This window comes from Nelumbo lutea, chromosome 5 (genome assembly GCF_056320005.1).
Source record: "Nelumbo lutea isolate HS-2025 chromosome 5, American lotus-T2T, whole genome shotgun sequence".
NCBI lineage: Eukaryota > Viridiplantae > Streptophyta > Magnoliopsida > Proteales > Nelumbonaceae > Nelumbo > Nelumbo lutea.
Genome location: NC_142688.1, coordinates 21,380,044 through 21,400,251, shown reverse-complemented (window position 1 = coordinate 21,400,251; position 20,208 = coordinate 21,380,044). Strand labels below are relative to the sequence as shown.

The 20,208-nt window shown below is 38.5% G+C and overlaps 1 protein-coding gene across 1 annotated transcript; it reads left to right on the top strand.

Moving 5' to 3' along the window:
* The first annotated feature begins 1,827 nt into the window (after nucleotides 1-1,827).
* LOC148850898 (BTB/POZ domain-containing protein At1g63850-like) lies at nucleotides 1,828-14,587 on the top strand. The gene is made up of 2 exons (XM_088943371.1): nucleotides 1,828-3,231; nucleotides 14,012-14,587. Exons 1-2 carry the CDS (start codon nucleotides 2,032-2,034, stop codon nucleotides 14,282-14,284), a joined length of 1,473 nt encoding a protein of 490 aa, XP_088799497.1. The 5' UTR covers nucleotides 1,828-2,031; the 3' UTR covers nucleotides 14,285-14,587.
* Nucleotides 14,588-20,208: the final 5,621 nt, after the last annotated feature.

Below are 20,208 nucleotides of genomic sequence, written 5' to 3'. Positions count from 1 at the left end.
ACCAAGTTTTGAACTTGTCCCACATTGGATAATTACAAGGTTTGTTTTCAGTATTTCAATAGGAGCTGATTTACACTCCTTAAAATTAGTAGATGAGAGTATGAGGATTCGATACCACGCAACGCATGCGCACGCATGTGGCGCAATGAGGCGCTTTAGAGACGCACTTTGCTCGCACTTCGATCGGGTGACCGTTGATCACCGTTGATGAGATCAACGGTCACGATTCGATCGGGTGTGATCAAGAGGCACAATTCAAAGTTAACAGTCACCAATTGTTAACAACTTTTTAAACAGTCACAATGGTTGAAATTGTGACTGTTCAAGATGCATTTTCTAAACCAGCACCTACCTTTTCCTCATACCTCTTCACAAATTATTTAAGGAGCATGAATCAGACTCCAAGACACACAATTTTGAAATTCACTATCTCTCTCTCTCTGTCCGGTCTGCTACAGTCTCACAGAAGGTTTCTTTGGAGACTCTTCAACTTTGCTGGTTGCAGATTCTCGCCCAAGGCTCTGTTGTATCATGGGAACGAATTTGCTTGTAACCCAACAGCAAACTCAGTAAAACCGAGTGGGGGCAAATAACGTTCTAAAGATAGTGTCTTCAAACACGCCTCAGAGCTTCTTCTCCAAAGTTATAGTGACCCCATCTTCCCCAATAGAAACTATAGAAGGTAAAAGCTTGCTAGAGGCTGAGAAGAAAAAGGAACAGACCCTTCCCTTTTACTAGCTCTTCTCATTTGTGGACAAGTATGATTGGGTTCTAATGATAGCGGAAAGCATAGGAGCTGTGGTTCATGGCTCTGCCATGCCTACTTTTTCCTTCTATTTAGAGATATGGTGAATGGGTTTGGAAAAAACCAGTCGTATTTGAAGAAAACGACTGAAGAAGTAGCCAAGGTTTGATTCCCCCAAGATTTTCAAAATTCTCATTTCATCATTCTGGATATTTAATTTAAATTAAATTAAAATGGTATTCATTACTCGATCATTTCATATCTCCATTTGTATTCTTCTCATTTTTGTTTTTTTTTTGGGTGAAATGGAGTATGCTTTGTATTTTGTCTACCTGGGATGGGTCGCAAGCTTATCTCTAGTTCAAACTTATGTTTGCTGGGTTAAAGTTCGAATTGTTTCACCATTAAGGTGTTTGACGTTTACCAGCCTCACGATCTCATTCCCATATGGGGATTATTGCCACTGCTGTTCATGTGTTGTGAGGTCGGGAAAATGAACAATGTTTTTCTTGTCCGAATAGTTATTACAAGAGTAGTATAAGGATTAAAAATATTGCATCAGTCTTTTTGGACGAAAGGCTAACAAAAGGGGGTCTTTGTCTCACGGTCATAGTATGGGGAGCGTTTTTGCCGCAAAGCAAAGTATGGGAGGCCATTGTCATAGACCCCATAGTACAAGGAGGTCTTTGTAATTTACCTTTTTTATTTTTTCAAGATATTGGGTGTGTAGATCTTTAAGTAATAGGGAAAATTTTCGATCAACTTTAGCTCGAGCGACAATTTGGCCCTCAAACTTTAAATTGCGATAATCTAATACCAAAACTTTCAAAATGTGACAACCCAGTACTAAACAATCCATTAATCAGTCCTTAAATGATATTTGAAAAGTTAAAAATGCCCTTTAAATGTCATCTAATTATCTTTATCAACTATCTAAAGTTGACAAAAAATTAGACAATCCTAAATGCTAGTCAGTTAGCCTCTTTTATTAAAAAAAATTGATGAGTGTTTAGAAGAGTCTAAATTTAGAACTGTTCATTTAATTTGGATGTTTAAATAATTGATAGAGAATTAGATGATATCCTTATCGCATAGGATCAAATTATCACTACAACCAAATTACAGGTACTTATGACGAATTTTCCCGATTACATGAATACATAACCTCCTTGCTGTCATCCTCGATCATCATCGCCTCTATTTCACACTGCAACCGTTTTGGTTCAATTACTCTTCCTGTCTCTGTTACTGCTCTTGAGTCTTGAATCATTTTGCTTTGGCAAGAGATGATATTAGGTGGAGGTCCTAAGAAAAGACAACGCGTGGGAAGCAGCAGTCGCCTCTCCGCGTTCGCTGACATCGAATTCTCCCGAATCGACACTACCTTGACGGAAATCTCCCACAATCCCTTGGGCTTTCGCCGCCTCCATCTCCCCTCCTCTTCCTCCTCCTCCTCCTCCTCTAGCAGCTTCAATAATCCCGCCACTGCCGACATTATTCTCCGTCTCTACCTCGAACCCTCTCCTTTCGATCCCGATCCCGATTTAGTTTCCTCCGTCGGTTCGGCCGATGAGGAGGACATCCAGCTTCACCTTCATTCAAATGTCCTTCGCCGCTCCAAATACTTCTCCGCCCTTTTGTCCGACCGGTGGAAAAGGAAATCCGCCGACGATTCCTCCGATGTCTCTGATGGGATTATCCGTCTCAATTTGAAGGTTCCGTCCTCGGTTGGATCAATCCACACTCATCTCACTGTTCTCCAACTCCTTTACACCAATGATTTCTCCAGCGTCATTGGTAGTGCCTCCGCTGCCCTGGAGATCCTCCCTGTCGCCCTCGAGCTTCTCTTCGAGGATTGTGTCAAGGCTTGCGTTCGATTCCTGGAAGCCGTACCCTGGACTGAAGAGGAAGAAAAGATGGTTCTTAGTTTAATTCCCTTTCTCAGGGAGGAGGAGTCTCGGGAACTTCTTGCTAGGGTTTCGCCCGCCAATAGCAATTCATCAGAGGACATGCTCCATGGATTGATTCTCACGGCCATTCATAGCTATCCCAACATGGCTTTTGTGAAGGCTTTCGTGGCGAAGCTTCTGAGGGATTTCTCGTCCAAGGATTCGGCAAGGAGGGTGTTGGATCGGGCATTTGAGACTAGCTTGAGGATTGTGAAGGAGTCGCTGGAGGAGTATTCCAGCCCAGATTTTAGAGGAGATCACAACGAGACGGAAGCAATTCAGCGATTAAATCTGCACAAAGCAATGACTAATGGGAGGCATTTGTTGTGGTTGGTCGAGAGGATGATTGAATTAAGAGTGGCTGATACCGCCGTGAAGGTATGGAGCGACCAAGCATCTTTCACAGCTGATCTGCAGAGGGCATTTCGTGACGATGCATGGAGGAATATCGTGCCAGGCCTTCCAGCTGTCATACTCAGATGCACCTATAAGCTTGCAAATGCTGTTGCCACTGGCTCGATTCTGGCTGTTAGGCAGGTACTACTATAATAGATATCTTGCTTTTCTTTTGCGAATTTTATGTAATCCTTATACCCTTATTCTGTGTATTTGTTTGTCGTCTACCTTATACGATTGCTAATTTTAGAAGCTGGAAATTTAGTATTATAATTTTATTTGTATATTAAGATGATTAATGAGCTTGGTGTTTACCCACCACTTGGCCTATTGAAAGTTCTAGCGTACGTAATTATCTGCCTTCCCATGGCCTTGCTTTCCACGCGATGTGTTCTGGTTTTGCTGACTTGCTTAATTTTTTTGTGAAGGAGATTGATGTTGGTTAAGTTCCATGTTTTTGTTGAAATCCTCTATTTCTGTGCCTATTTTGCTAAGCAAGACAAAATGAACCATGGTAAAAAATACTTTTAGATACACAAAACTGTATATTGGGAGATATTGAAGAGTCACCCATTTCCGGTATGCATCAGATTCACTGAATCCTAAAACATAGAAGGTTAAATTCAAGATTGATTTGCATTACAATAGAAACATAATACATTTCCTAGGACATTAAAGGTAAAGTTATCGGATAAAGAATTATGTAATGGAGATGTGCCTTATTACATGTACAAGTTATTGCATTGGGTTATTTTGAATTGAAAAAATGGGAAAGTTAACTTAAGATGTGTTTCAGTCAATTATCATAGCTTATTTAAGTGTTGGTTGAGCAACTTATGACTGAAACATGTTTTTCAGGTCAAACCTGTCAGAGTAGACAGTAGTAATGAGAAGTGTCAGAAAAATTGAAAGTCAAAATTGTTTCTAGTTGTTTTTTTATTATGATTTAAGAAATATACTTTTAAAAACACTTTTTCAAATTTGAAACATCAGGTACACAACCATGTTTGACAATCCATAACAAAGGAGATTTTGAAGAATAATTTCTATTGGATTACAGCTAGGTGGAGGATAAAACAGATTTATAGCTGGAGTGTTGTGTGATTGGAGAGAAGATAAATTACATTGATGGGATATTTATAACAGTATTGGGAAAACAAGAAGCAACACACTCGTAGGATGAGCATGCAGTGATGAAGATTTTGAGAAGGGTGAGGAGTAGGTGATTGAACCAGCAGTGAATCTTAAGATTCAATCAGGAAATAAATGAAGGAAAAATAGAAAAAGTGGATTGGAACAGTAGAAGGGAAGAAGAAGGAAAAGAAAAGAGGTTGTGGGAAGAAAGAATATGGCTGGTTCTCAGCTGTTATCATTGATATATTTGGATCACTATAAATAAAAGTGCTATTACAAGAATGCCCTTAAGAGGGTGGTTGCATGATTAAATAAATAAAAGAGCCTTGTAGGCCCATTACACTAAAGCCATCAGCCTAAAAAATAATAGAAAACTGCCCCAAGGAAATAAGGTACATCTTGGTCCAAATAATTCAACACCCCCTCAAATTGAGAATAGATGCCAATCATGCCCATCTTGCTTGTATAATGCTGCAATTTAGGCTTAGGAACACCTTTAGTGAAGGTATCCTCCAACTATACTTCATAAGCAATAAGGGTAGACAGACTTCTCCATATGAAACTCTCTCTCATATGGTGTCCTATCTATTTCAATATGTTTTGTCCTGTCATGTTGAATAGGATTATGGGCCATATTAATATGCGATAGTGGTATGGCTTTTAATAGAACGAATTGGCGAAATGGGATTCATGTAGTCGACCCCATATTAGTTGGGATAAGGCATGGATAATGATACTGATGATTAATAGCTGCTTGATTATTACGATATAAAATAATTGGCTTATCATGAACAACACCCAACTCCTTTAGAAGTGATCTAAGCCATAGCAACTCAGACACCCCATGGGCCATTGCCCTTTACTCCGTTTCAGCTGAAGATCGTGCTACTATAGATTGTTTCTTACTCCTCCAAGAAACTAGGCTCTCAGCAACTAGAGTGCAATATCCAGATGTGGACCTTCTATTATCAAAACAACTTATCCAGTCAACATTTGTATAAGCTTCTATGTCAAAACAACTTATCCAATCAATCTGTATAAGCTTACAGGTTTGAAGGTAAATCTAGCCAAGAGTATGCTGATTGGGGTGGGGGAAGTAAGGAGGGAGGGGATGGTCCATTTTGCTGCTGTGTTTGAATGTCAAATTGGGGAGCTGCCTTTCCTTTATTTAGGTCTTCCTGTAGGTTCTAAAGGATCTGCAGTAGGAATTTGGAGGTCAGCAATTGAAAGAGTGGAGAAGAGGCTGGAGATGTGGAAAGCAAAGTATCTATCCCTGGGGGGCAGATTACACTAATTAGAAGTGTTCTTTCTAGCCTACCGACTTATTATCTATCTCTATTGAAGATTCCAGCAAAGGTGGCGGATAAAATTGAAAAGCTTCAGAGGGATTTTTTGTGGGAATGAGTAGGGGAAGAGAAGAAGTTCCATTTGGTGAAGTGGGATAAGGTATGTAGGCCAAAAGGGAAAGGTGGGTTGGGAATTAGGAGGGTCAAAGTTTTCAACAAGGCCCTGTTGGGTAAGTGGTTGTGGAGATTTGGGCTGGAAAGGGAGAGGGAGTCTCTTTGGAGGAGGGTTGTGGTTGGGATGTATGGGCTGGTGAGGTTTGGATGGGAGTCGAGGGAGGTTACTGACTCTTATGGGGTGAGTGTCTTGAAAGGGGTAATGCTATTCACCCAAGATTTCAAAGCTTTAGTTAGATTCAAAGTGGGAGATGGGTCAATGAAGATTCGGGAGGATGAGTGGTGTGAGGTAGTGAAGTTGTGTGAGGTGTGCCCGAAAGTTTACAGGCTGACTGAGCATCACATTAAAATTTATCAATGTTTTGAGCTGAGGAGAGATGAGCCTGTTTGGTGCCCCAGATTCAGAAGAGCTATGCTGGATCAAGAGATGGAAGAATGTATTCAGTTGCTGGGAAAACTATAGAAAGTTAAGGTGTCACCCTCTTCGAGGGATGGGATGTGATGGAAAGAATGCAAGAATGGGGTTTTCATTGTGAAATCTTCTTTTTTTGGATCAATAACACAATTCATTAATTATCACAGTAAATTACAGAGAGGAAGACAAACTTTCTTATCTTCCAACTACATCAAGAGCCTCAAGAAAGGAAACAAGAGAGAAAGAGAGAACAGAAAAAGAAGAAAGTTAAATTACATCTTTGCCCAGAACATGACATCCCTTTTCACCCCTTGTTTAGCTAACCCATCAACAAAAGAATTAGTTGATCTTTTTACCCAACTAATTTTAACTTCCATTTCTTGAACCAGCCATCTGAATTTTCTCTTCAAATTACTATAACTCCATAAACCGCTATCTTATTTGTTCAGCCACCCAACCACCACCTCCGAGTCCCCTTCAATTATGAGTTTCCTGATTTTCATCTCCCTAGCTTTCTGGACACCTTTCAAAACTGCGTGGATCTCAGCTCTGAGAGAGTCACCCACTCCAATTGGGCCTGAAAACATGGTAGAAACAACCTTGATGAAGGGAAATTTGGCCCGACCTCGTAATAGGGAGACACGTGGACGTGACTCGGCATAAGTGATAGCTCAGCATGATCAGTTCTCTACAAAGCAACCTCGGGTACCCTGCTACCCCGAACTAGAGTTACTTCGAGCTAAGATCATCCCGAACTAAGATCACCTCAGTACCAGTTCGTGACCAGGATAACGGTACCAAGTCCGCTATAGATCGAGCTCGGACAGCTGGGCCCACCTCGAAAAGAGTTCACCTCGGGACAAGCCTACCTCGGTGCAAGATCATCTTAGTACTAAGGCACTTCGGCATTAAGAGCAGGTCGGTTCTGAAGAAAACGAGCTCGGGCAGCTCGCCACCAAGTAGCTTGACACTTCACAGGCAGCTCACTACCTAGTCAGGCTGACCTCTGCATGACAATCCCGAGGAGCTCACCATCGTACCCCGCATCTTACGGGATCGTACCTTAACGGCTATATTAGCTCACCCACTCCCCGATTCAGGCAGAGATGGGCAACCTTACCGGTTGGTGGCATTATCCCCACCTAACACGAAAGCGGATCCCATCACAGCGAGGATCCAGGAACTGCTCCACCAAACCCGCAAGGACTCCAGTATATAAAGACCTCACCCCCCAGGGGTGAAGGTATGATGTGTAATCTTTGCTCTCTAGCTCTCTAATTCTCTGATATCATCTTCAAGCTCTCTACTACGTGCTAACTCAGCCATCGGAGTGTCCCCGCCGGGTAAGCCACCCCGGGATCTTTGATTCATCTCTTGCAGGTTACTCAATCCCTGTCGTTGCTGGTAGCCAGACCGTCTCTAGCAGGGAGCAGCCGGATTATGCCACATCAAACCCCATTCTCATCCCTGAAGACTCCCCCAATCCATGATTGTCCAGGGTTCCCTTTGCTACTTCCATCAAATTTTAGTTTCATGAAACCCACAGGTGGGGGAGTCCAAGACACACTCATCCTTGCTTTAACCTGGGTACAACTAGCAATCTCACCCCACTTCCTCAGCAAGTCATCTACTGTATATTCTTTGAACAGCTCTAGGGACTTCATCCATTGAATAACCCTTATGTGGATCAAGGCCCTCAACTCCCCAGCCCCTCTCTCTACATCATAGAAGATTCTGGAATTTCTTTCTTCCCACAAAGACCAGCATACTGCTGCCCTCAGTCCTCTCCACATGGTCCTTCCCCTTTTCGTATGCCACCTGAAAAAAGGAGCAAAAAGGCCTTGCAAATTTGATGGAGGAATCCAAGTACACCCAAAAAGAGATAAAGCCCACTCCCAAATAAACTTTGCAAATTGGCAAGACACCAGAAGATGAAAACTGGTCTCCCCATCAGCCTTACAAAGAATACACCATTGAGAGGACAAACAAGCATTGGGTCTCTTCTTTTGGAGCAGATCACCAGTGTTGAATCTTTCCAAAAAGGCTTCCCAACAAAAACTACCAACCTTAGGAGGAGTTGGTCTACACCAAACCTCATTAACAGGGAGGGGGGGTTATAGGATTGGAGGGCTGGCATAGCACTTTAAAGAAAGAGGCACAGGAGAAAAAGCCAATAGGGGTGGGGGTCAAGATTCTACAGTCTTCCTTAGTACCAAATCTCTCTATTTGGTACTGGTAAAAAGGATCAGTTGGTTTTAGATCATGTGGAAGGGGTCTGGGGGAACCCCATTCCACAGAGAGTAGAAAGCCTTTGCTTGGTCGGTGCCTTGGATAGTGTACTAACAGTCAACCGCTTAAAGACTAGGGGATTATGTCTAGCAAATATCTGTGTTATGTGCTGTTCGGAGGAAGAGTCTGTCTTACATTTTCTTCTCCTGTAAGATAGCTAACAATTTGGAAATTCTATTCGTCTCCCTTTGGGTATGGAGTATTTCAGCCAAGCTCAACAGCTGAACAACCTAACTTCTCTTCTTGGCCAATTCTTGGGGGAAGCAGGAAAGCAAGGTTAGTTTGGAGCTGCATTCCCTTTGCCATATGCTGGACTCTGTGGAATGAAAGAAACAAAAGAATTTTTGAAGATAAAAAAAAAATTCTGAACCTCTGGTGGCTACTAGTGGGGAATTTAGTAGCAGACTGGGTCTAGGTGCTTCCAAGACTTTGATCAAGTTAGTAGGACAGTTTTGGGGTTTGAATTTCTGGAATGCACTTGAAATTCAGTCTTTGTAATTTGTCTCAATTTTGTTTGAGCTCATGTTGTTTAGGTCAGAGTTGTTTGGTTTTGCAAGATAGGTGTCACCTTGTCACCTCCTGGACAGTATCTTTCTTCTTTTTATTTAATAAAATTTTCATTTTACTCTTCAAAATAAAATGCTTCTATACTCTCGTGCCCATAATTATCAAATAAAATTCCTTTTTCCTGGAGTTCCTTTCGAATAGCATAGAGCCCTTTTATCAACAGCTAAATGAGTGTCCCAATGAGCATGCATAAATTGGTTAATCACACTCACGCCATAAGAAATACCGGGCTATGTCATGCAAAGGTATAATAACTTCCCCACAAGTCTCTAAAACACTACCCTACCAGGCAATGACTAGCCAATTGTAGCAAATAACTTATGATTAAGGTCAGGGTAGAAGCAAGCTTAGCACCAAGTTTGCCTATCTCTGTCAACAAGTTAAGTACATACTTCTTTTGAGACACAAAGATGCCTTGGATCTTGCTACTTCAATTCCCAAGAATTACCATAGCTCACCAAGGTCCTTAATCTAAAACAATGTGTTAAGTAGGAATGGCAATTTCTACCCTAACTGCCTTAACAGGGTGTTTTTTTTTTTGCTTGGAAAACGGGTTTTGTGGTGGGGGTGGGTTTTGGAATTTTACAACCCATACATTTCATGTGAAAGATAGTTGATAGTTTATGTGTTTTTTACAAGTTTTAGTCAAATAATTGGAAACTTTGATGTCTGTTCATGTTGTTTTACTTGTTTTTGGTTATACATAATAGGAAATAATAGGAAATTAGATGCGGGTTCTGGACCCAATCCAACCCACCTGACCTGCACCACCCTCAAATGCAAGGAGGGTATGGTTGAGGAGGGTTTTACATATTCATGTGTGGGGATGGTTTGGATTTTCAAAGTCCAACTTGCAACGAGTTTTGGGGAGGGTATGGGTTGGGAGGTCTAGGGAGGTGGGTAGGGTCTAGAATTTACAAAACACTCCTTGAACCTGCACTGTTGCCATCCTTGCTAAGAAGTTGTTTAAGTATCCTAATTTCCTACACATCATTTCCTATAACTACAATATCATCAACGTAGACTTTAAGGATAGTCACTAAAGCATCTCTCCTCTTCACAAAGACAGTGTGATCTAACTGGGTTTGTATTTGACCAAATCCAACAGAAGCATTTTGGTATCTCTCAAACCAAGCTGTTGGAGATTGTTCGAGCCCTTAGAGAGGTTTTTGCAATCTGCATACCTTTTCTTGCATCTCCTTGCTATACATCCAAGGAGGAAGAGACCTGTAGACTTCTTCGTGAATGTCCCCATTCAAAATGCTTTTTTTTTATTTTATTTTTTTTAATTTTTTACATCAAATTGATATAAGGGCCATGAAAAGGTGGTTGCAAAGGAAAAAAGAGGACACGGGCAAAATTCATTTTGGTTGTGGGTGTAAAAGTCTCCAAGCAGTCAATGCCATACAACTATGCATACCTTTTAGCTACAAATCTAGCCTTATACCCTTCAATAGATCCATTTCCATGTTATTTGATTGTGTACACCCACCTGCAACCTCTGGGCCCTTAGCTTTAGTCAAATAGGCAATTTCCCGTGTATTATTTTTTTGCAATGCTTCCATATCAGTTTTCATATCATCCTTCTATTTGGGTTTAGACAATGCTTCTGATATAGTTTTAGGGATGGACCAAGAAGAAACAGAGTCTAAAAAAGGAATAATGTGAGGGTGTCAACAAGTCATATGAAAGATGCTTAGAAATACAATGAGCAGTGCACTTATGTTTGCCCTTTCATACAACAACAGGAGGATCAAGGTCATGGAAAGAAGGTGAAGTTTCTGTACCTGTACCCACCGTCACTTCAGTAATTGGTGGTCAGGAGGCTTTGTTGATGAAGGGGGGACAATCTACTCATTCTTGTGCCTTTGATAGACCTGCATTGGTTGGGTGGTAGATGGAGAAAGAATGGTAGGAGGGTCTGTAGAAGGACTAGAAGGAGAGGTAGGATGAGAAGAAGGGGCAGGAGAGACAGGAATTGCAGAAGACTCAAACAAAAGAAACATCCAAAGGAATTGACGAGGACGAAATAGGTGCTGGGAGGGGATGTGAAATGACACATGATTTTGAAGGGGTATGAAATAACCTATGATTCTCCCTGTTAGAAGGAATGCAATAGAAAGGGAGGAACTCAACAAAAGTGACATCCATGGAAACAAAATGTGTGCCACTAACAGGATCATTATCCATGAAACTGTTTTGAATTGAGTAAAGAATAAATTCATGAAACTGTTTAACTAACTTAGAAACTTTATTGTGAGAACGCATCAAATGAGTCCAAGTGTATCTAGAAAAATCATCAGTAAACAAGAGGACATACTTATAACCACCCATGGAAAAAATCATCAATATACAAGAGAAAGTGTAAATGGCTCAACCCCCACACATCATAGTACAAAATACTAAAAGGAAACTTGGTTCTTTTATTGTTTAAAGAATAAGAATATCTACTATGTTTTGATATTTGACAGGACTCACAATGTAGACTAGATAGACTAACACTCTTGAAGCCTTAAACAACTTAGGAAATATCAGACTTCAAGAAGAAAAAAGATAAATGTCCAAATAAAAAATGACACAACATAATTTGATCGAAGGACTTAGATACAATAGATTCTAAAGCCCCCCATTGTGATTGTAGCTGTTTTTTCTTAGGCACATCAAGTAGATATTATCCCATTTGTCTCATGACCACTATAAATCACTTTCTCAGACTTAAAGTCCTAAAAAACATAGTAAGTAGGAAAAAAGTTTATACACCAGTTTAAGGATTTAGTTAAACTATTAATAGAAAGCAGCCTGGTTTTAAGTTTGGGGACATGAAGGACAAAGGGTAGGTTAAGGGTCTCAGTGGCTCTAATGTCTCCCTTTCAAGAAATGGGAGCAAGAGAACCATCGGTTAGGGATATTTTGTCTCTGACTAGGAAGAAGCTGGTAGGTAAAATGTATTGGGAAATCAAGAAGCAACATGCCCATAGAATGAACATGCAGAGATGAAGATATTTGAGAAAGGATGAGGGAGTAGGTGATTAACCAGTAGTAAATCTTAAGATCCAATAAGAAATAAGTGAAGAAAAAAAAAAAGAAAAAAAGTGGTCCAGAAAAGTGGAAGGGAAGAAGGAAAAAAAAAGAGGTTTGGGGAAGGAGTCATGGCTGGTTCCCGGCCACTATCATTGATATATTTGAACCACTATAAATAAGTGTAATTACTAGAATGCCCTTAAGAGGGTGGCTGCATGAGAAGAAATATAAGGGGCTTTGTAATCCCCTTATTCTAAAGCCCATCAACATAAAAAAAATTGCCCCAAGGAAATGAGGTGGTCTCTTGGCCCAAATAACTCAACAAGGAGAAAAACTAGAAAGAGCAAAATGAGAAGTAAGTTCATTTTGGAGAATCTAGTAGTTGTCCAATAGGTGATAAAAAGAGGAAAAATTGACCAGTAAGAGGAGTGCCATTTGAGTTTATGGTTTTAAAAGAGGAAAGCATGAAAGCATTTTTTGAGGACCTGGGATAATGAGTAATGATCTAGGTCTGGAAGTTTGATGGACATGGCCTTTAAAAAATGGAATAGAAAAACAGGATGCATCCAACTCATATAGTTAGGAATTAGGATAAGACTCACGATTTTGTCTCCTTAAAAGTGAAACATGAATACATGATGCCTAGTGTTCTTTGTATGTAGTTCATAGTGAAATAGAATACAAGATGGCCTCCTCTGGGCAGTGAGGTGTTCCCCATCTATGTTCTTTTGCATCGAGTTTGCAACACCAACATTGGTGCTGTAGGGCTTCTTGTTTTTGCTCTTTCTTTGACCTTCCTGTGGTTTGTGATGATATATGTCTCTTCTTTGCCTACTCATAGAAAGCAACAGAGGTATGGAGGTGGTCTCAAATCAAACAAATAAAGCAAGAATGTCAAACTAATCAAATAGAATCTAACGTAGTAACATAGCCAACTTTAGCTGTGGTCAAATCATTTATTTCCTCATGGATTATTGATCTACCTGCAATTTCCCTTTTAGATGAATTTAGGGCCAAACCTTATTCCAAATTTGCCACAATTTCTATACATAGTCTTTTTGGAAAATGAAATCTATAATTAAGTTATCAAAACAATGGGAAAGGGGTTACATTTCCATTAGCAAAGAATATATGCACATGGCACATGGAAGAATAAGCTTAAACCGCTATTAAAAGGAATGTGTTCTTAGTTTTAAAGTTTAGACCCTATTACCTTTTTATTAATTTTACTATTTGGCTGAGCTCATACAGCACAAAAAAACTGCAACTAGAAGCCCCAAAGTAATTGACCTAAATATAAAGTTATAGCTGCTCAAAAGGGCTGAACGTGCTCAAAACAGGCTAGACCTGCCCAGAAAATACCAGCAACTTTAATAATGGTAGATTGCTGCTGTTTCATTAAAGAATGACATGGACTTTTCTCTCTTTTTTTGGATGAAGATTGCTGCTGTTTCGTTAACTAGATTTATGTCGTGTCTTTGTTTCTTTAGTGCAGTTGCATTCAAAATTTTCTTTAGTGAGGATCTTTTTCCATAGCTTTGGACTTATATCATGATTGTTTAGAATTGCAGTTATTAATTATAATGATATTGGAGCCTTGGAGGTGAATAATTTATCATTTTGGTTGGCTACTCAAATTCTGTCCTGCTGCTGTGCTCTATCAAGAGCCATGTTGTGCTATTTGTTTATCTTTTGATTTGGTAAATGCCGTGCTACATTATATATTATGATATAGCCCGTGAGTACGGTTGTTCGATCATTCATGAATTGATTTAAGACTATAAGCATCTTAAGAACAAATTCCATTTTTTTTCTACCAAAAAAATAACAAAATCTAACTGGGTTTTAACAATTTTTAGCACTAGAGCCACTTAGATGACAAGATTGTGGAAGATGAGCTCTACCACATAATGGAGAATATGGAAATTTCTTTCTAAATGATTATGTCCAGGTTTTTTCTTACCGGCATCAACGGTTCAGTCCTACAATTTTTAGTGTAGAAAAAATTTAATGGATTTATGTTTTTGACTATTAGGTTAGGATGAAGCTTGTGAAGGATTGGCTACCAGTGCTGATTGTTTGCAAAGACAACAGCTCACCAATGCTGCCCAGTCATAAATCACTGTATCAAGAACTGGAGGAGACATTCCTTGGGATAATCTCAACATTGCCCATGTCTGATGCACAGGGGTTGCTGCCACAGTGCCTTAGCTTCTCCACCCGTAATGTTGAGGACTGCCCACACCTGGTCTCAGCCTTCAACACATGGTTCCGGCGAGCAACTCGACCACCACACAGTTTTGATTGAAATGGGATGGTTTGTTGCTCTTGTGATCATCTACTGCCGTGTGGAGTTAGGGAACATCTGTTCTGGAGTTTTGCATTTAGAACGAAGTAACAAAGACCAGAAAACATTGTGTCTATTCAAACAGTGTTGCAGAAGAAGCAAACTACTATGTACATTGTAGTATATATTGTGCATATTATAACTTTTTTAACAGTAGTATTCAGTTTCCCACTGTTACTGAGTACTGACACTTGCAGCCTTGCCGAGGAATAAAAGTGAATTCCATTTTCATAATAAAGAAAGGCAGATGGAGTTTCATTTTCATCACTCGTCTTTTTTCTCGGTTTGATTAATATATCACTCTGATACACAAATAATTGCGATTCTGTTTCTATTAGTAACAATCAATCAATGTATTGCGTTCATAACTGCGTCTCGATACAGAGAGTCCAAAGAAATGCTACCACTATCTCTTTTAACGTTGATTACTGAAATATGTCGTTTCCCAATCATCATCATCATCATCGTGTATGCAACAGCCAAGATGGTCGTTCAACCAAGAACCACGCTATGCTTGACCTCGAACTCTTGATAATCGTGTAAATTGAGCATCCGTTGTTGGATTAAGCATTCAATTACAAATGGTAGCTTAGGGGCCTTTGAACGATGCTTCTTAAAGTATGGGAATGAGTATGGAAAAAAGGCAAATTTAAGAAACCTATGGGATACACTGTATATGCATAGACAAGATAAAAAAAACTTGGGATATGTATGAATACGTTGGTCAGGGAATTCTAATAAATTTAAAAGAAATTATACAAATTATTAATAATTAATTAAGAGAAGTTTTGCCAGAATTTCTATCTATGTATCAATGCCAATAAATTTTCAAATATTACTATTAATTAATTAACAAAAGTTAATAATAATTAATTGGTTATCAAAAGTAAGCAAAAACTATTTACATTACAAAAATACTAGTAATTAATTAACATAAAATGGGTTAATTAATTTAGACCAAATTACTTTTTTTACATGTTAGATTATTTGTTTTTTTAATTATTTTAATTTTAAAATGGGTTATACTTGCTTACCCCGTCTTTCTCTCCTCGGTGGATGGGTTACATCTACCATGTGGTAGAAATAGAGTATAGATTATATAGGAACCTTCCATAATTGACTTATATTTGTGTTTCAATCACCATTTAAGGCACTAGTAAGAATTGATCCATCACAAGTAAAGGGTTTAAAAGTCCAACATTTTATTATGTTGATAGAATTTGTGGTTTAAACATATGCACATTAGCTATAGAAGTAATATTCTATATAAATTAAGAAAAAAACCAAGTAGATTAACTTTTCTTACAAAATATTATTTTCTATCCATCAAAAACTTGCAAACATTCAGAGCTCTTTTACTTGAGTTTCACATAACAAAACCCGTGCATTGCACAGGGTTGAATTTCTATAACGGAACCAAAAAATAACAAATAAAGAGTTTTGGCCATTCCACTTCTGTCACGTATCGTTAGCACTAAGAACCGATACGCAGCCGATACTTTAAATCATGGCCTCGAGTCCTGGACTGAGACCCCGATGTTGTGATGATACTGCAAAACTTGTAGGTTCTACATCTATAAAATTATTAGTGGACACAAAATCTTCATTTTATGCTCAGCTCAGCTATGATCAATTCCAGTAACAAGTAACAAATTAATACAGATTTTTTCATTTGGTAGGCCACAAATTCAGAAAGAGTTAATTCGTCATTTTATTCATCTGTCCCTTCTTGTTTAACAAAAGTAGAGTTAATTTGGCTTCATCAATCACATATCAACACATTATACAGATAGAGAAAAAGTGAAAAACCATCAAAATAAAAATTCCTAATCAGCAAAAGCAACTCGGAGGACTCTATGAAGGAATCACAGACTACCAAGAAACACCAAAAGCACAACAACATAGTATCCGATTTGCATCTTTCTTCTTCTCTTACTTCCCCCAGATCTTCACCACCCCTGAACAGGCCACCTCTTCTCTGGGTCCGGCAGCCATGAAGATCGGTTTTTCTTTTTCTTCTTCTTCTTCTTCTCCTCCACCTTGGAAGTGCTCCCAGTGTCAACATCTTCCTTGGCCTCCTCACCTCTGCCGCCGTCAATACTATTAGCCCCACTGTCAGTACCGCTCTCAGAATCACCACCACCACCACCGTCGCTTTTCCCCGGTTTGCAGAGGACACGGCTTAGAAATTTCCAGGCTTTCTTCTTCTTGGGGCGTGCTGCGGGGTGTGCAGGGAGAGGGTTAGTGCATTCGTCATCGTTGGCAGCCCTCGCAGGTGGAGAGAGCTTCTCATAGCTGGTACTTCTGGCACACTCCAAAGAGATCGACTCGGACACGAGCATAGAGCTGTTGCTTTCACCTCCGCTCTGTTTGGTGGAAGAAGACGCTGAGCCTGAAGATCCTCCTCCTGTCTCAAAGCTTCCACGCGTCTCCATCTTTTCTATTCTGATTTTGACGTCGAAAAGAAAACGTGGCGAGAGATGAGAATGGGATTGGAGGAGAGCGTCGAGTCGAGGCTGAGACACTCTCTTCTTTCCTCTGACAGTGATCGTGCAAATCTTGTGGTAATAGTTAGTTAGTAGTAGACCAGTAGTATATTCTCTCTCTCTCTCTCTCTCTGTGTTTCTTACGTTTTACTCCTCCCTGCTGTGACGAGTTTTTTCGAGTGTGGGATGGAGTGCTGGCGTTGAATTTGACCACTCGGGCGAGTCCGCACTCGGTTTTTAAAGGTAAACCCGGGTGTGGCGCACGCGCTCCATGCGCCAAGGGCCATAGGATCCCGTGTGATATAAAGTTGAGATCATGAAATGAGATGCAGCGCCTGGAGACCGTGGCCGCCTGGGCCCACTCTGGGACCGCAGTTGCATGTGCGCCGTGGATTCCGGATTCCGGCCCACCCCGATTCCGATTTCCAGTTTCCAAGTGGATCTCTGAGTCATGTAATAGCTCTATCCTCAATACCCCCATGGCTCACTAGCCCAGCCCAGCCCAACTTGATAATTAATATAAGGGGATTGATCATGGTGATCCACGTGCATCCATTAACCTTTGACCAACGTAAATATAAAACTATAATGCTAAAGCATACTATTATTTATTTATTTTCCCATTATCTATACGCATGCATTACTCTTACAGTCTTACTTTACTAAGATTTAGATATATACAACATAATAAAGTTGGCTTTCTTATATAATCAACTTGTCATTGACTCATCCGGTTGGACCGGTCATAGACTATGATTGTGGTTCTACTTCTCATTAACTTATAATCCACCTAAATAATACAAGATATGCATTCACTTCTTATATAATCAATTTGTTATAGACTATGATCCGTGTGATGTATAGACTTTGCTAAGTTTGCCCAATATTTTTTGATATATTTATATATTATCAACCTATTCTATCTAGAAATTGAGGTATAAAGTTCAATATGCCCAAGCCCAAGCTTAGCCTAGCTTGAGCAGGGATGACAACAGATTGGGTTGGAGGAGGGTTTTTCTTTATAATAAATTCAGTTATTTAAATATTTAAATAAAGTGTAAAATATTTTAAAAAATTTGTTATTTAAATTTTATTTATTTTAAAGTTATTACATAATATTAAATATTTTTATATAATATTTGTCTATTTTTAATATTTTTATTTATAATATTTAGTTATTGAAAATTTTAAATAATATTTTTTTTATTTTTAATTTTTAATATTTGAGTAATATTTAAATTGAATAATTTGTAAAATTATAATTTATATTGTTAGTACATAATTTTGTTATGAATTTCATAACAAATATAAAATTATTAATAATCTGAAAATATTAGTAAATCTGCAATAATTTTTTTTTTGTGTTTTTAATAAATATTTTAAATTTATTGCATAATTTTATTATAATATTTAAATAAATTTTAATTTTTTTAACTCAAGCTTTCTTTTTTAATAGATGTAGATAAAAAGTGGAGGATAAGATAAAGAGTTTGGATCTCTTGCCCATGAAAACTCTGCCCACATTTATTGCGGCCATACATGGAGAACATCTCATCCTTTTCATTGTATTATGCAAGGGGAGATGTTCCCAATTCACGGGGGTAGTGTATTGTGGGTAGGTGTGGGCAGAGTTCTCGTGGGCAGGAGATCCCGACTCTAGGATAAATAGGAATTAGAGATAATTTAAGAGATAAATAGGAGTTAGAGATAATTTAGGAGATAAATGGAAATTATAGACAGTTTAGGAGAAAGTGGAGGAAAGTGGTGCCACTTGGCTAAACATTAGATAAGCAAATCCTCTTTATTTATGGTTGTTAGAAATAGTTAAGCTTATGTGATTTCCTTATTGGCTTATTGGGTAATTATGTGGAATTAAAAAAATAAAAAAATTCAAAAAAAGAAATTAGGAAGGGGGGTTTAGAGCAAAAAAAGATAAGGTGATGTGGATTGTATATATATATATTAGGCTCCGTTTTAGAACGATGCAAATAAAGTGTGAATACAATCGGTTCATATAAATGCAAAATTAGGTTGGTTTTGTATTGACAAATTTATCTTCTTACCAAACAGACTTTTAGTTGTAATGGATGTAAACATGAATGTCAACAAAATATATGCCTTTTTCAACAAAAGCCCACATTGAATGAAAATTTACTTCTTTTTCATCGATATACATTTGCATCTAATTTCGGATGTAAACATGCATTGGAAAATGTGTTTTATTCCATTTGTCAATGCATAATTGCATTCTTGCCAAACACTAGCAAACCTGAACCAAAGTACACATTTACCCCAAACTGGGATTTACACTCCATCTGCATCATTCCCATACAGAGCCTTAAGGATCAAGCAATGCTTTTAAGTTCTCAACAAAGAAAGTATTGCCTTTTAATTCGTTAAGGCTGTTCATATTCTTTCTACGTGTTTGCTTATCTTTTCTATATAATGTTGGTATTTGCCTTGCCCTCATCTCAATATCACATGAATTATCCCAAACTTGTATCATTTTGTTCCCCCTTCATTTTCCCTCCCTCCTTATCTATCTATTTATCTATTTGTATGTTTATTTATTATTGGGACTCCATTCATATTTAACATCTTTATTTTTTTAGCAAAATCTATGATGCATCTACTGCACCCTGGAACAAAAGATGTGATTAATTGAATGCGATGTTAAGTAAACAGATTGGTTAAAATTTAGGTTTTACATGCAACCAGTATTAATGAATGTATTGTAGTTGGACTCTTATTTCTTAATTGTTCATCCTTTTTAGAAGACTAGAAATTAAGAATACATCTTTATAAAAAAAGTGAAAAGAGAAAGATTCAAATATGATAATCTTAATTAAGGGTTTTTTTTTGCAAATTTATATAATGATTTTATTTTTCAAAACAGAAAAAAAAAAAAAACTGCATATGGGTTTTGCTAAGGTGGCAGTTTTCTTTGTTTTGAAAAACAAAAAACAACTCTATATGTGTCAGCTGTTTTCATTAAAAAAAAAGGTTCAAAATCCACGCACATTGCATGCCAACACTCTCTAAAATGTCATTAGTACCACCACTCTGACTCTCTGAGATGTCAGCATTCTGTTTTCAAAAATGAAAATTTCTTGAAGTTACTTATTGTCATGTTGAATGATTCCTTTGCTCAATAAAATACGTCATGGCTGAGGCTTCACGTGTGAAGGCATTAGAGATCCCCAAGATATTCTCACGTTAATTAACCAACTGTCTTAGGTAGTGTTTGTTTGCAATTAATGAACCTATGAGGTGCTTCTCTTTCTCTCTCTCACGCCATGTCTTTTATTCTTATTTCAAAACCTTACTTTTCTCTCTCTCTCTCTCTCTCTCTCTCTTTTACTTCTCTTTATCAGGTGGAGTTGGTGCTACTTAGTAAAC

Excerpts from the sequence above, each read along its gene's own strand:
- LOC148850898 (XM_088943371.1), top strand. The coding sequence starts at position 2,032 with ATGATATTAGGTGGAGGTCCTAAGAAAAGACAACGCGTGGGAAGCAGC. Across the intron at positions 3,232-14,011 it reads CGATTCTGGCTGTTAGGCAG|GTTAGGATGAAGCTTGTGAA; the intron begins GTACTACTATAA and ends TTTGACTATTAG.